At 38.9% G+C, this 14,882-nt stretch overlaps 1 protein-coding gene across 11 annotated transcripts in view; it reads right to left on the bottom strand.

Moving 5' to 3' along the window:
- Positions 1–184: 184 nt before the first annotated feature.
- LOC110830995 (uncharacterized) overlaps positions 185–14,882 on the bottom strand; it is a 217,716-nt gene continuing 203,018 nt past the window's right edge. For all 11 annotated transcript variants that reach the window (XM_087340956.1, XM_087340957.1, XM_087340959.1 and 8 more), the window contains 14 exons: positions 14,276–14,476; positions 12,859–12,969; positions 12,080–12,229; positions 11,610–11,720; positions 10,884–11,030; positions 9,927–10,154; positions 8,902–9,188; positions 8,246–8,440; positions 7,299–7,729; positions 6,987–7,150; positions 5,591–5,801; positions 4,970–5,121; positions 4,271–4,446; positions 185–3,198 (listed from right to left, as the gene is read on the bottom strand). In XM_087340956.1, coding sequence (XP_087197082.1) covers positions 3,189–3,198; positions 4,271–4,446; positions 4,970–5,121; positions 5,591–5,801; positions 6,987–7,150; positions 7,299–7,729; positions 8,246–8,440; positions 8,902–9,188; positions 9,927–10,154; positions 10,884–11,030; positions 11,610–11,720; positions 12,080–12,229; positions 12,859–12,969; positions 14,276–14,476 — 2,574 coding nt within the window. In that variant the 3' untranslated portion in view covers positions 185–3,188. The remainder of the gene's footprint in view (positions 3,199–4,270; positions 4,447–4,969; positions 5,122–5,590; positions 5,802–6,986; positions 7,151–7,298; positions 7,730–8,245; positions 8,441–8,901; positions 9,189–9,926; positions 10,155–10,883; positions 11,031–11,609; positions 11,721–12,079; positions 12,230–12,858; positions 12,970–14,275; positions 14,477–14,882) is intronic.

The raw sequence follows: 14,882 nt of genomic DNA, 5'->3' as shown, positions 1-14,882 counted from the left end.
TTCAGCAGCAAGACCATGTAATGTTTATTTGGTCCCTCCAATTTGAAATATTTATATGAAGGAAAGGCTATGTCATTGTCATTGACACTCATATTCACGCCAGCACCGTTCATATTACCATAAGTAAATGTTATGGAAAAACAACAAAGGGCAGAAAAGAGCAAAGACCTCAAACTATATATGCATTATGTGGATGGTTCTAGAATTTTAAGTATCACTTCAGGATTTAATATGTAAAGGAGTTTGGTAATATTATCCAGGAAGCCACACATAATAAAAATTAAATGTCAGAAAATATAAGAAGACTAACATTTGTAATACTTTGTCTTTTTAAACTTTTGAAAACTAATTTTTATATACTGGTGTAGTTAATGTAGCTATGTACAGGTTAGAACATGAGAACTGTCCAGCACCACATCCTGGCACATACAAAACAATTTTATAAGTACTAATTTCATCAAGAGCATGTCTCCTATATCAGAAAGCTTCACAACTAAGTGATTATTTATTTTCAATTCAGAAACTGAATTTTGTTCGTCATGTGACTGTACACATGAGTAAAATGTGCACATAATTTTCATACTCCATTTTATATTACATCACCACAATGTACAGTATTTCAGTGTCCATAGCACAATGAAAAATGTTTTTTTCATTATAATTATGGACTGGAACAAGTCAATAAAGCTGAAAATTTTTAACATATTTGATTACATAGCACTTTAAAAATATAAATGATCATCTTTGCCTGAGCAACAGGAACTACTGGAATGAGGTTTTTATAGAAATGCAGAGAATTGTACTTTCATAGTTATATGCACTACAGAACATGAGAAAAACTTAGTGGAATCATAAATGCCATGACTTCAGATATACAGAGTGGGTGGGAAGTAAGTAGGCATTAAATAATATCTTTGCATTGGAAAAGTAGAGGTTATAACCATTTCTCAATGCCTACTTACTTCCCACCCATCCTGTATAAGAGACAATGGGTTACCTCTTGCAACTGCAGAATAATGTGAGGTTATACCACTATTGGAAATGTGTGGGAACAGACTCCAGCAGAAATTTAGCTGTAATCAGCTGTGAGAATGGCATGACTTTAGGTGGAATAATAATTTTAGCTTCCACTTGTTGCAACAGAAGAATATCATATAAAATTTCAGTTGACATTACTAACATTAGGTTATAAAGGGAACTTTCCACAAGAAAATATTATGTTCTATGTACTGAGCTAACTTGTTGAATACTCAAGATGTGTGTTAATAAACTGCTCTATCTGTGCAAATTATACAATTTTTTCTGAAGTCTTAGCTGGACTGTTTTCATACTCCACCATGTTCATGTCTAGTTCTTAAAATTATTATTAACTGTGGCAAACTTATGTAACAATGTTATACCTGGAAATAATCAATAGCATCATTTGCCTACTGGCAGTGTCACTTTCACTCACTCATGCTCTGGAAAGAATTAATTATTCTGGGACCCAAACCAAGGTCCTACTTGGCAGTGAGACTATAACGACACTCTGCATCTACTGTTCTATTAAATACACAAGCACTGCCATCATTACTGTACTAGACATACCCAGAGAAACATTCCACATTTTGGAGAGGGCTACATTGTATATCATATTTATTGACTGACTGGTTGGTATCTTTTAATAAGTCTTTGAGATACCACAGACTGGCTTACATTATTAGGTTCAGTTTATCTTTCACCGTAATCTTAAGCATATTCTAGGGTGACTTAAGGAACCATCAATCAAGGAAATTACTTGACTCTTATAGTCTCTATATGAATGGAGTTTTACTGATTACAGAACCAACAAATGGAGAGAGAAGAATATATCTATCACATCACATATTCACAGTAATCCTCAAACATTCCTCATATAGTAATTTTGAATATTATTTGCCAAATGTAGTAAGCTGCATAATATACTTGTTTTTACCCGTTTGTCTTTACAATAACGTGTTTTGTGACTGTTATGCACATGTTCCGAACTTATCAAGTACAATAAGACTGAACAGAAACACACAGAGAAACATACTAATGACATTTCTAAAGAGTATAATTTGGATTTAGAATATATGATTTTGAAACTATGATTGCTTTGAAAAGTTGTCAATCTTCAGTTATAGTGGATACAATTTTTAGTGTATTATCAATTATACTATAATTATTAACAGACTAACTTCAGTATAGAAAATTTACTTTTTGTTTAAACATCTTTAAAATTTCTTACATGTCAACTAAGGAAAATTTTCAACACCTGTTGGATCACGATTATAATTTATGACTATACTGTAAATTTTTCATGTTTGATTTTAGAAATTTAAGTATTCTTATGTAGAGATATTAAAACATGAAACAAGGTGAGAAACTCTTTATGAAAAATACCTAGTGATCAAAGGAAATCATTTAGTTTCCAACCCTGTATAGCACACATTATTTTCTTAGTAGAGTCATCCAGCATTCTGGCTTATAAATAGACCATAATTTGCTAATTATTTGTATAAAAGTGAAAGTAATTTTTCTGTTTATATTGAATCTCCAGATTCAAATGTACTTGTACTAGAATATTTAATAAGCCCTCTCCACAATAATGGCTAATGTCTGGGAAAAATCAGTATTCATTCTTTCAATATCTTGGCCAATTCTAGAAGCAATATTTGTTAACCATTGCTAGTTTAAAACATACTATATTAAACCTGTGTATTACTGTTGATGATCTCAGAGACTGTTTTCCTCTCTCCAGAGAATCAATATTTCCAATAACAGCTTCATATTTCATCAGAGTACTTGCTGCCTTAGCTATGTAAGTTCAGCCATCTCCCAGAACTGCCCAGTTCTATACACTCAGGCCTGCCAACATCTTGGGCATGAAGCCTATAAGGCTCTAATTTACTTTTTGCTCTGTATTGATTCCATCATGCAAATAAATTCCCTGTACACTCCACTCTGTAAGCCTGATGGATAAGGCTAGTTTTGTTGGCAGGCCTGCGTGCATTAAATCATAGAACTCTCCCACTTACAGAGCTGACCAAATAAATTACTCCCTTCAGTCACCTCAATTGGTGGACCAACCTAGAGAGATCTTGCTTTGTTGCCCTTTATTAAGCTCATTCTTCACAATGAACTTGGGGGCGCACTAAAGTTTTGTTGTTGGCGTTGGAACATTTTGTTCAAACTTGCCTGCAAAAATCAAAACTGATTAAGTACTATATCTTTAATCTGGTCATTACCATCACAAAATGAGCCTGACTTCATTGGGCCAATTCTACAAAGCATGGTTACATCCATGATTTTAAGCAAATCACTTTTACTTTTACTCATATCATCCTTAACTCTTTGGAGAAATGGTTTAAGAAATCAACCATCTGGTCTCCTAAATGTAGGCTGGTAGTGAAGTCTAACATAACCTAAAACAGAGAATGCTTAAACCATCACAAAAAAAAAAACTCTTAAAAGCTTGTACTGACTTATCTAAAACATAATGCAATACTGTGAAGCTTGTATTAGTCGGCAAGAACCTGCAATAGATTAATGTCCTACAAAAGTTATGTTAGGTTTAGTAATCCATAATAAAAGTGTTTTTAATTGGCTGAAATTAGGCTAAACTAAATTCTATGGAAAATTAATCTTGTGCTCATTTTAGAGCAGTATGGGGATGATAGAAGAGTGTACCTTAATGTGATACTTTTCAGATGATTTTTCATGATCCAACATTTATATGAGAATTTATTTTGAAAATTTATGCGCCTGCTAAGATACAGAATTTCATTTTGAGAGTTGGTTCAACAGAGTATATAACTATTGCAAGGTTTTATGATTTTACACAGGTCAACAATTACTATATTTAATACACTGTCTTCCACTTTCTCTTTCATTCTACACCACATTTCAAATTCAAATCAGTTATATCTGCTTTTCCCCTCAACCTACCTTCATTCATGACCATTTACATACATTCTGTTTAATTCAGCATAAGTTTTCTGATGATACAACTTATTTAAATAAATCATAATAAATATTGAAATAGCTCACAAATGCATTCTCCCTCATACTTTTTAAACAATTATTTATAATATTCCTATTTCTTAACTCATTCTATACAATCTATTAAATGTTGACAGAATTATTAAATAAGGTAAGAAACAATAACATCAATATGATTACAAAATACTGACAAAAATTGTTAGCACATGCAGACAGAATGTGGCAATTTATGAAAGGCTGTTCCCTCTTATACTCCTGCTTTACTTACGAGGCTTCCACCGACGAGTCTGTTAGTATAAGGTCCTTCATCCGTAGTAAATCTGCTTTACTGGGAGGATTCCTTGTCGCACCTTCTCGTGTCTCACTCACTTCTATTTTTGCCGTCTCTGACCCTCCAGAGTCTGTGGGTGCTTGGAGTCCAGGAGTCAAATGTGACCTGATTAGCTGTAAGCATTTAAAACAGCAGTGAAAATTGTATTGGTTCTTTATGTAATGGGGTCCGCAGTGGCCGCGCGGTCTGAGGTGTGGGCCTTGTGCCGCTTGGTCGCTGGGACTGTGGGTTCAAATCCCACTCAAGCCATGGATGTTTGTCCGCGTCTTTCTGTGTTGTGCTGTCCTTTGTACAGGTAGAGGCCTTGTGACGGGCCGATCCCTCGTCCAAGGAGTCCTACCGAATGTCTACAGATCGAGCCAACAAAAGGTTGGGACCCTGCAGTGCTCAGGCACTTGAAGAATGGGTTGTTCCCAGTATCCCAGTATCTTTACGTAATATCTAACCAGAATTTGTAGCACATAGTCCATTATGAACCTGCACAACCTTATTGCCCTGTTGCCACGATGGGTTAATGTAAGGAAAATATTAAGATGAATCACAGATAAATAAAAAGATATGAACTGGCATTCAGGACAGAGTCCAGTGTTGCCTCCTGTCATGCTCATACACACAGGTATGATCTGTTACACTTGCCTCCATGTTGATAGCCTCCATGGTAGGGGAGAGGGGTGGACAAATAGATGTCTCAGTCTCATCTATTACGGGGTTCCTGGAAGCTGCAGCTGCAGATAAATGAGTGTCAAAGCAGCAACCGAGCTGATTCCCACACACAACACGTGGTGGCCCTGTCAAGACATTAAAAATTAAAAGTTTCAGTCCTCACCAAAGCAGTAAATTGAATGACACAATACTTGTCAGAAAAGGATAACAAATTATAATAATTTATAGTGTGATATATGATGTTCAAATATGAGAAGAAGCTTCACAGTTAATGCTACAGTGATCAGAAGTGACATTCTATGGATGAAATGGCAGTGTTATGTGTAAAGAAAGGTGCTGGCAGCACATTATGCAAAACAAAACATCAAAAAAAGTAAAATCCTGATAGTGCGTACTGACTAATACTGACCAGGATTGAATTTGATCAGTAAATGTCTGTTAAGACTAAAGAATAAAATATGAAAACTATTCAGCCAGAATGTAATTGTTTCATGTGCATAGGAAAGTAGGACAGGCTAAAAAGAATACATTTGACATTGCGAGAAAATTCTTTTAAGACCAACTGATGATAAACTTGATTTTGCAATCCCTCACCATCCAGATCTAAGAGGTCCAGTTCCCTCACCAGACTGCCACCATATGGTAAGCTGCCTGTCGAACTAACTCCACTGGAGCTCTGCATGCTTTCATTGCTCACACACTTGCTAGCAGGGAGGTCACTGCTGGATGGACTTGATCCCTGCATCCCAGGTCCACAGTTCCACGATAAGCGCTTGTGGATGCTGGCATCTCGGCTATCCTGCTTCTGCTCACAGAGACATGAGGCTTCATAAAGAAATGTATGAAATTATACCAGTAAGAAACCGAGTACAATAGTAAGGATACTGATTTCAATAAGTGAAACTAAATACACAGTAATAAAATTTAGGACACAAATTTTAGTTAAAAGACTATAAAATAAGAGGTTAAAAATTATTTTTAATATTTGGATAGAGGCTAAACACAACAGAACTCTAAAATAAATACAGTTCACAGAATTAATTACTTTAACTATGCAGATTAGCCGTATTTACACATATGATGTGGTAAACGTGTAACTGTGAGTTTTGGTAGCACTGCTAAGGGACGCATAACAATTTAGTAAAGAAACTAAATGGGTTAAAAACAAATATTTTTCATAGGGTATAATAAATTTGGCCTCACTGTGAAATTAGTATCACATCCATGAATACACTGTGTGTATATAAAACTGCAAACTATAAACATTGAAAGGTAAACAGTGAATATAAAATTAACTAATTTTTGACACAGTAGAACACAAATATTCAGACCACTAACACCGAAGCTGCCATTGCACAATCCTAAGAAAGTTCATGAAGTGAAATCTAAAGACTATAACTAAGAAAATGCACTAGAAATCATTTGTTGCACATAAATTTTCTAAACTGTTAATCATTTGGGGTCAGCAGTGGCCGCGCGGTCTGAGGCGTGGGCCTTGTGCCGCTTGGTCGCTGGGACCGTGGGTTCGAATCCCACTCAAGCCATGGATGTCTGTCCGCGTTTTTCTGTGTTGTGCTGTCCTGTGTACAGGTAGAGGCCTTGTGAGGGGCCGATCCCTCGTCCAAGGAGTCCTACCAAAATGTCCATAGATCAAAGCCAACGAAAAGTTGGGACCCGCAATGCTCAGGCACTTGAAGAACGGGTCGTTCCCAGTATCCCAGTTAATCATTCAGAAATTATATATTAATACTGTTTACCTGTTTGTAGATATCAGAAATTTAACCATACTGCATAACAGCCATTAATTGGTTCCCTCTCATCAATTTCAACCCCATAAACACGTCTTACGTCTTGCTGCTGTAGTGGGCTCAACGTATAGGCATGACAGACAGAATTAAAGGGTGCTGCTACGTTTTACAAATGTATCCAAGAAGCTGGATCTTTTTAAGTTCCTTATTGCAGTAATGCCTGACTGGCTGCATACACAAACCTTGATGTCATCAATAGCCCCAGCTGTATGGTACCGTCTATTATCTGTTCTTGTAAGGCGCTTCATCATTGCGTGACGATGTGGATGTGACCTCAGAGGTCCTGTACTTGTAATATCCTCAGGCGGTTCAGGAGTCACACCCTCCTCATTGGGCGGTGATATACCTGATAAGAAAAATGTTAATGGGAAGTCATTCTTGCTGCATAGTAGAAATACAATGTTTCACATTACTGCCCTATATTTTAAAAAATAATGTTGTAACAGTATTTTAAATATCAATCAGCCAAGACTCATGGTTTCTTAGTGTCTAACCTGCTATCACAGGAATGTCAAAATCAAAGCTTGTTGCTGGACTGGAACCCTGAGTGGGGCTGGCCACAGCTGGGACCCCACTGCTGACTGTTGATGAGTTGACATGTCTAGTCTTCTGCAGTGGAGGATTCCTGGACTGTGTGAGGGCAAATCCCCTGCGAAGTGAGCCCCGTGGGGGGGACGGCGGTGGGTACGAGACTCCCCGGTGTCCTGGACTCAGCAGACCACCGTGATGATGAGAGGAGGTGGCACTGGCACTGCCAGAGGGGGGCACTAGGAGCAATGATGTGGGAGGGTTGGGTGTTGTCGCATGGCTGGTGCTGGGTGAGGTGGCCAGATTCAGATTTGGAAGTGACTGTCCCAGGCTGGAGAACACTGGAACCTGCACACTCAGAGTGTTGGGTGACGGGGACTTGGACAGCAGACTGCGCCTATAGCAAAGCACAGTCTCAGCTAGAAGCACACTGTTATGCCATAAAAGACACTGCTCAAAAAATATTCACTCTTAAAAGACTGATTAAATATTGAACTAAGTAAGTAACTATGCAGCAGACTATTTTACAAGCTGATATTTGCTCAGGTGGTCCAGAAATTTCCTGCCCTTTGTGAAATTTGAAGGTTCATTATTGTCTTCACAAGGGCCTACCACTAGACCTAATCTTGAGCCACTCGAATTCAATCAACACTCTCAGATTCTATTTGTTTAAGTTCCATTTTAATATTATACTTATGCCATGCCCTTAGGTATCCCAGGTGATGAACATATCACAAATATTATATTAAATGACAATCTCAAAATTATTTCATCTCAAAGTATAGTGCTAAAAAGTATTTCATCTGGAAAGAGACCACATCATCATCCTTGACAAACTGAGAAACAATTACTGTTATGCATAATATTCTATTCTGTGTCAATCATAGCGCTGTCATATTAAAGGCATACTCACCGGTCAGACCGAGGCGATGGTGTAGGAATTGGCTGCTGTGACACAGTCTTGCCCTCACTGCATGAGCAAGTGGTCAGAGCGGGGATGCCCTCATCTGAACTAAGGCTAGAACCTCTCAGCTCATTCTCCATGCTGACACCACGGGACTGACTGATGCTGCTGACTGAGGAAACTTCATTCATGTCCATTGAGCCACTGTGAACACAAAATGATCATAACTGTATTCGTTGCAGATGTTATTCAGTGTCAAACATCACAGGATGAAATGGAAAAGAACAATTTCCAGTTGTCATGGAGATATTATCCTGGCCTCTGCAAGAAACGAAAATCTAAAAAGGGATTGCAGTGTCCCTGTTAAATAACATTTTGAAGTGCATATTTAAAAATAGAATAACTTTCATTTATGGAATTTGCAGTGCCAGAGCTTAAGTGATTAGTTGCTGGTTTCCCACCATAAAGGCCTGGGTTTATGCCTAGAGCAGTCCATGTGGGATTTGTGGTGGATAAAGTGGCACTGGGACAACCCTTTGGTCTCCCCTGCCAACAACAATCCACTGCTGCTACATATTCACTCATGTATATTAAGGGGGGATGAACACTGGGCTTGTTGGTGGCCACAGTTCCAGAGAGACACGATAGTAAAATGGTCATCTTACCTGTGCGAATGAACTAGGCTAGAGCCTCGACTGCCCCTGCTGGAGTCTCCTCTGGGGCTGCGGCTTGGGACGAGAACAGAATTAGTCCCATATGAGGCACAACTGTGGCACTCTATTGGGTCCATTAAATCATCATCCTCATAATAACACGCACTCGGCTGTCTGCTGATGGAGCCTCCTGTCGTGGTCACAGGGATGCCAGATGACGCTGTAATGTTGGCAGTACTGATTGCCTGCTTTGCAGCTGCATACAACTCTTGAGCCTTTCTGATGCTATCTACCCAGCTCTGCATGGAAAAGAAAAACATTTAAAAACAGTACAAGAGTAAGGCAGAAAAGCATTAAGATTTGTTTCGTTGCCAGTGTAAATGATTTGTCACCTGACATACACACCAACTAAACTTGTTATTACAAGGACTTTTTTCCCTCACACAACATTAAAAACAATTTCAATGTCTTATCTGATCGTTATTGGAGGCTGTATTCCAAGAGGGGCCTGCCTGCCACTCACCTTCACCTTGTGCCAAGGTCTGCAATGAGAGGAATCTTGCCATGACATCCCAATATGTCTTAATGTCATGGTACTTAGACATGGGGCAAATTTACTTTTAGTTTAACTTGCACAAATATTATTCCTCCAATTCAGAAATAAAAGCAGTGTTGTCCCTGTGCCATAAAGCTGTATGGGGAATGCTTTCTTAGTGGTTGGCTTCAGCTTCATTGTGCCTGCTTTATTTCTGGTACGCTGGGCTGATGGTACCAGAAGCTTACCTCTTCTTAGAAAGTACAGTAAAGCTCATATATTTTAGGCAGAATTTACAATGGTGGGGTAATGCTTAACTGGAGAAAAGAGAAAGGCTTACTCCAGTCATATTTCTTGTAGTAAGATATAAAAAACTTGTATCCTCTCAAAGACCACAATGTAATCTGGTGTTTCTGGGCATCCAGGCTAATAGTTCTAATAACAACAGACAATCTACAGGCTAAAATGGATAATAATCTATACTCTTGTTTGTACAGATTACCTTGATGAGTTTTGGATCGGAGCTGCTAAGCACAAAGGCTGCCGTTGCTGTCCGGAACTCATTGAGGTACACCAGTGCAATGGTGGGGGAGTCCCGTGCCAACTCCTGCACGACAAGTCGATCTACCATGTATGGCTGGCGAACGACACGCACACCAATGCCACCCTTCTTGGTTGCAGCTTTGCATACTAGCAGCACATCAGTCAGCAGGAAACAATGCACGTCCATCTAGTAGCACAGATACAATTTTAAAACTCTGTCACTGTCATACAAAGCCAGCAAAGGTTTGTTCATCAAATTTATTTATTACTTATATACTTTTGCTTAAAGATGCCTCCAACTGCTCATATTATAGTGCTGAATGATAGGATGCTTTTTAAAGAACAAATAAAAAAGAATGTGGGAGGAAGCAGTCGTGGTCTAATACCACATATTATCATGACATTTGCCTGAAAGTGCTGACAAACACCACGAGAACCTTGGTCAAGATAGTTGGTCTCCATGCCAGAATTTGAACCAGGGACCTCTTGAATATGAAGCAGGGTGGTAACTGAAATGTTGTCTCTTTGCATTAAGAAATCGGCTGATTCATTCTTGGGTTATTTAACAATATTGTTTCAACTGTTGAAGTTATTTATACAGCACTGATTGTGAATGATGAAATGGAATAGATGTGGAAACACAATCTTTGTTTATTTTAAGGCTATATACCACCATGTGACTGGATGAAATTATTAAAATAAATATCATCAGTCAGGATACATAGTTTCCCAGGTAGATATGAACCAAGGTCCTTCCAGGTAGAAAGCAGAAGTGCTAGCCACTGAAAGAATATGAAATTAATGAATGTCAGACAGTTTTTCCACAGATTTAAGTTTCAAAACTGGGATTTAGCATTAGCAGTGTTGAGCATTCCGAAGTTCATCAGCAGTGATTTTCAGTTGTGGCATGGATTACCTTGGAGGTGGAGTTGTCCTTCAGTTTAAGGTCACTCTCCAGGAGCAAGTGTCTGCGCTGCGTCACGTGGCAACCGGGCATTGGACATGTGAGATCCAGTTCACCGTGTAGCTTAAGGAGTCGTTCCACATCATCATCCTTAGACTCCTGAAAACAGAACAAGAAGAAGATGAAAGGGATAGAATGTGTATTAGCCAGATTGGTCGAGGGGGAGAGGTCAGACTAAGACAGGTGCCCTAGTCTTTCAGGTTGGGGGGTTGATCACAAGGCCAACAACCTTGCACCGTAAAAAGGAAGATGTTTCAAAACCTCGATCAAAGCCTCGGACAGACGGACCTAACAGAGGACCGAATGGAAGAGGAGAATTGAGGAGGCCATGGACCGAATACGACCGGAGAGCCATAGAAGAAGAAGAGTCATGGTAGTACAATTATTACACATGTACTGGAGGAAATGTCTCTAATTCTAAAAATGTCAGTTTCATGATGTGGCCTGGGCCACAGCAAAAATTGAAAATTGATTGATGAGCATAAAAGAGTTTGACAGTATGAGTATCCCTCGAAGAAACTTGTACATTCGGTAAAAAAAAACAACCATAATCTGTAAGGCATAAAATAATTTAGAACTGGAAGAGTATTAATACTTGGAATCAGGGGAATCCCTACCCAGATATTTTTTAAAATAATCAGTATATACATTATGTTTTGTATTAATTCCACAACTCACCACCACATCATATGATTCTATCCTTGCGATGATGCCTTTCAGTCGTTCATGATCCTGTCGTTGTCTAAGAGTGGAATTGACGTCATTCACAAACTGGTCCACACATTTTATCTGCAATAAGATTGTAATGATGTCTCAAAAGCAAGAATAAATGAGTTTTGTTTTTCTATCAAGACTAATCCCTTGGGTCTATTACCCCCAGCTCTGATGTTAAGTATTGTAACAGGTGAGTACACAGGATTAGTAGAATAATGACTGATACGAGAATAACTCTCCCAGAACTATTATATCACAAATCACACATGATTTGTATTGGGATTCGATTAGGATCCGTCAGGTGAGAAGCCAGTGATTGCCTCAGCTTCCTAAGCTCAGGATTGTTGTCGAAAGAAATGTAAAACAAATAAAATACCGACCAACTTGCACATGGAAAAATTTATGTTTCCAGAGGCTGTTCAAAGTGGACTCACCATGATGGCAAGACTGTTCTGATGCTCTTCATTTTCTGTGTTCCTGTGGATTGCCTTCAGCAACAACGAGTACTTAGTGAGCCTCTGCATAGGCTGCACTACTATGTCCATGAGACGCAGTCTGTTGCAGTCCTTCTGGGTCTCACACCACTAAAATAAAGCAGGCTATTATGACGCAAATTCAAACTTTTATTTAGTGTGACATGCTAACATCATCATCTAGAAATGTAGACCATCTGCACAATTTTGTAACGTGTTTTAATGACTGAATAAGTGGATTCGACTTGTACATGTTTAATTTTTTTGAATCCTGTGTAAAGGAAAAAGTGTACTTCTCAAGTACGATGTCACTACAAGAGTTAAAAGAAATACTGTCAGTGACAGCTACAGTTATCCAGCATAAATGGGAAAAGGAAATGATTGCTGGGATACATACATGGCTCAAACAAAAACAATACACCAAAGACAAACAAAATTATAAAAATGTTATTTATAAGTAAATTTCTGTTTTGTTTTTATATCATGTCATAGGAAGATGATGATAAATTGTGAATAATGATTTGGATGCAGTGAATCTTGATACGTCTCAAAGTACCATTCTCTGCGTTTAGCTGGAGAGGCTGAGGAAGACTATGTAAAATTGCAATCAGGATTACTGTTAACGTGGCCTCTCCTGATACTGAGGTAGGAGCATTATGTGACTTAGTAACAAGGAGAAAATAGCCTAAACTCAAAGAATAGATGCTAATATAATTATTCTTAATAGACTGCTGATGTACCACAAGGTAGGCAGTGAAGACTTCATTCTCCTGATGTCGCTCCCGGCAATACTGTTGGCACTGTGCTTGCTCTGCGCAGTACTTTGTATATGGAAGGAAGATGTCCTGGAACTAAGACAATGACATGTCATTAAGAGCAGGACAGGCCAATGTTCACAGTGCACACAAATACATACAAAACCTTTCAAACATTTCATGAAAACAAAATCCTATAAAAATTAAATGTACATGAACATGGCATCCATGTGGCAGTCCTTCACAAAGATAAAGACGTTTCCCCAAGTGAAGCACTATACCATAGAGACCTTGATACTAGTATGAAGTCAGTAACAGTTTTATATTCTGGAACAAGACCCTATAACCACTGGAGTCTGGAGGTGGGGAGTTGGCCCCAAAGCCGTTCTGGATGTGGTGGCAAAAAGGAAAATACGTGACCCGGATCATACCCTAGTCATTCACTGTGTACAGAATCACTTTCTGTTTACAAAGCTTTTATGCCCCTCTTTTTTTTTATTAGATCAGATCTATTTATCTTCTTATGACATTTCCACTTTAGGTGGGTCATATGACAACAAAGACTCTCCATCTATCTCTGTCTTCCCACAACACCTCCTCCATTTCTTCCCATGGTCATCCTTCTTCCAGTATTGATCTAGACTCCCTCTTGCACATTTTCCATTCAACTTCACTTCTTTTGAATTCTCCCCTCACTCACTTTTAAAACGCATCCGTAACATCTCATTCCGTTATTGTAGATGTAAAATATATTGATCTTATTAATATTTATAATATCAATTTGAAATACAATTTTATGAAGCATTCTGTTTCCAATATCAGTGGCTTCATATTTTAAGGGCATGTGGAAAGTGTATTCAAATCTAAAAAATGGGCTGAATGTCTGCATAATTTTTCATCAACACCTATCACCCCTTCACCCAAAACTGGGAGTGTAGAAAAGTTTAGGACATTTCACCCATGGAGATAAAACACTTCAGCTGGGAACATGATGACCTTGACTGAATGAACTTGGTAACTACCCTTCCCTTCAACAGAAGAATCTTTACGATAAATTAACTATTTAATTATCTCATAGTTTCGTGGCGTAACAGCCGTCTGAGAGCCAAAGCCGAGACTAGCTGGCTGCTGGCCTCACATTCGCATGCCCAAACAGAGGTTAAAGATCATCCAACCAGATATAGGATGACGTGTGGTCAGCATGACGAACCCTCAGCCATGGCTAGTTTCCATGACTGGATTACGCTACTCATTGTAGCTCCCCAATTTCCTCTGTCCCCGAGACTCGAATCAGCGCGCATTCCGTATCAACTGTCCGAGGCATGATGCCTCAGACCGCACGGCTATGGCGCGGGACATCTCACAGTTGGTACATGGCAAAATTGCAGTAAAGTGTTCTCACCCTGCAGAAACCATCCCGAAGGAGCCGAGGACTGAGCGGCCGGCCTGTGTCCCGTGATTCAGCCAGCATGGGCAGGAGATGCTGACACCAGAAATGCCTGTTTGCCGCATAGATGTCAGTTATGTTGCTGAACAAGCGAGCTTTATCCACATCGTTCAAGATGTTGGCTGCTTGCAGATTACACAAACATGCCAAGAACAGCTGAAATTATAGTTTCAAGTTAAGGAACTTTAGTATGCCAACAGCTTCATAACAATGAAATGGGCATTTCTAAAGTAGTTGATATGGTTTTAAATTAAAAATAAGAACTGAATTTCATTATATTGAGTCCTGAAATCTCAAAGTAAAGGCTATCTGGAAGATCTACCCTGATAATTTATGTCTATAAATGGTACTGTAACCTGAAATGGATCTAATGTATCAGCTGTTGTGGAATGACGGCTGGGAATCTGAAGTAGTCGGTGTAAAATCTGGCCCACTGCCACAGTGTTTGTCACACATCCCATGTGTACTGTCCTGGTATTGAAGCTGGGTATTTGCAGTGAGAAGTTAGCATTTAACAAACTAAGCCAGTGGTCCCCAACCATTTTGAGCCTACGGGCACATT

The sequence above is a fragment of the Zootermopsis nevadensis genome, unplaced genomic scaffold (assembly GCF_977971745.1).
Source record: "Zootermopsis nevadensis isolate Lab colony 2312 unplaced genomic scaffold, Znev_1.0 Znev_ptg000061l, whole genome shotgun sequence".
NCBI lineage: Eukaryota > Metazoa > Arthropoda > Insecta > Blattodea > Termopsidae > Zootermopsis > Zootermopsis nevadensis.
This window is presented reverse-complemented; position numbering and strand designations above follow the sequence as displayed.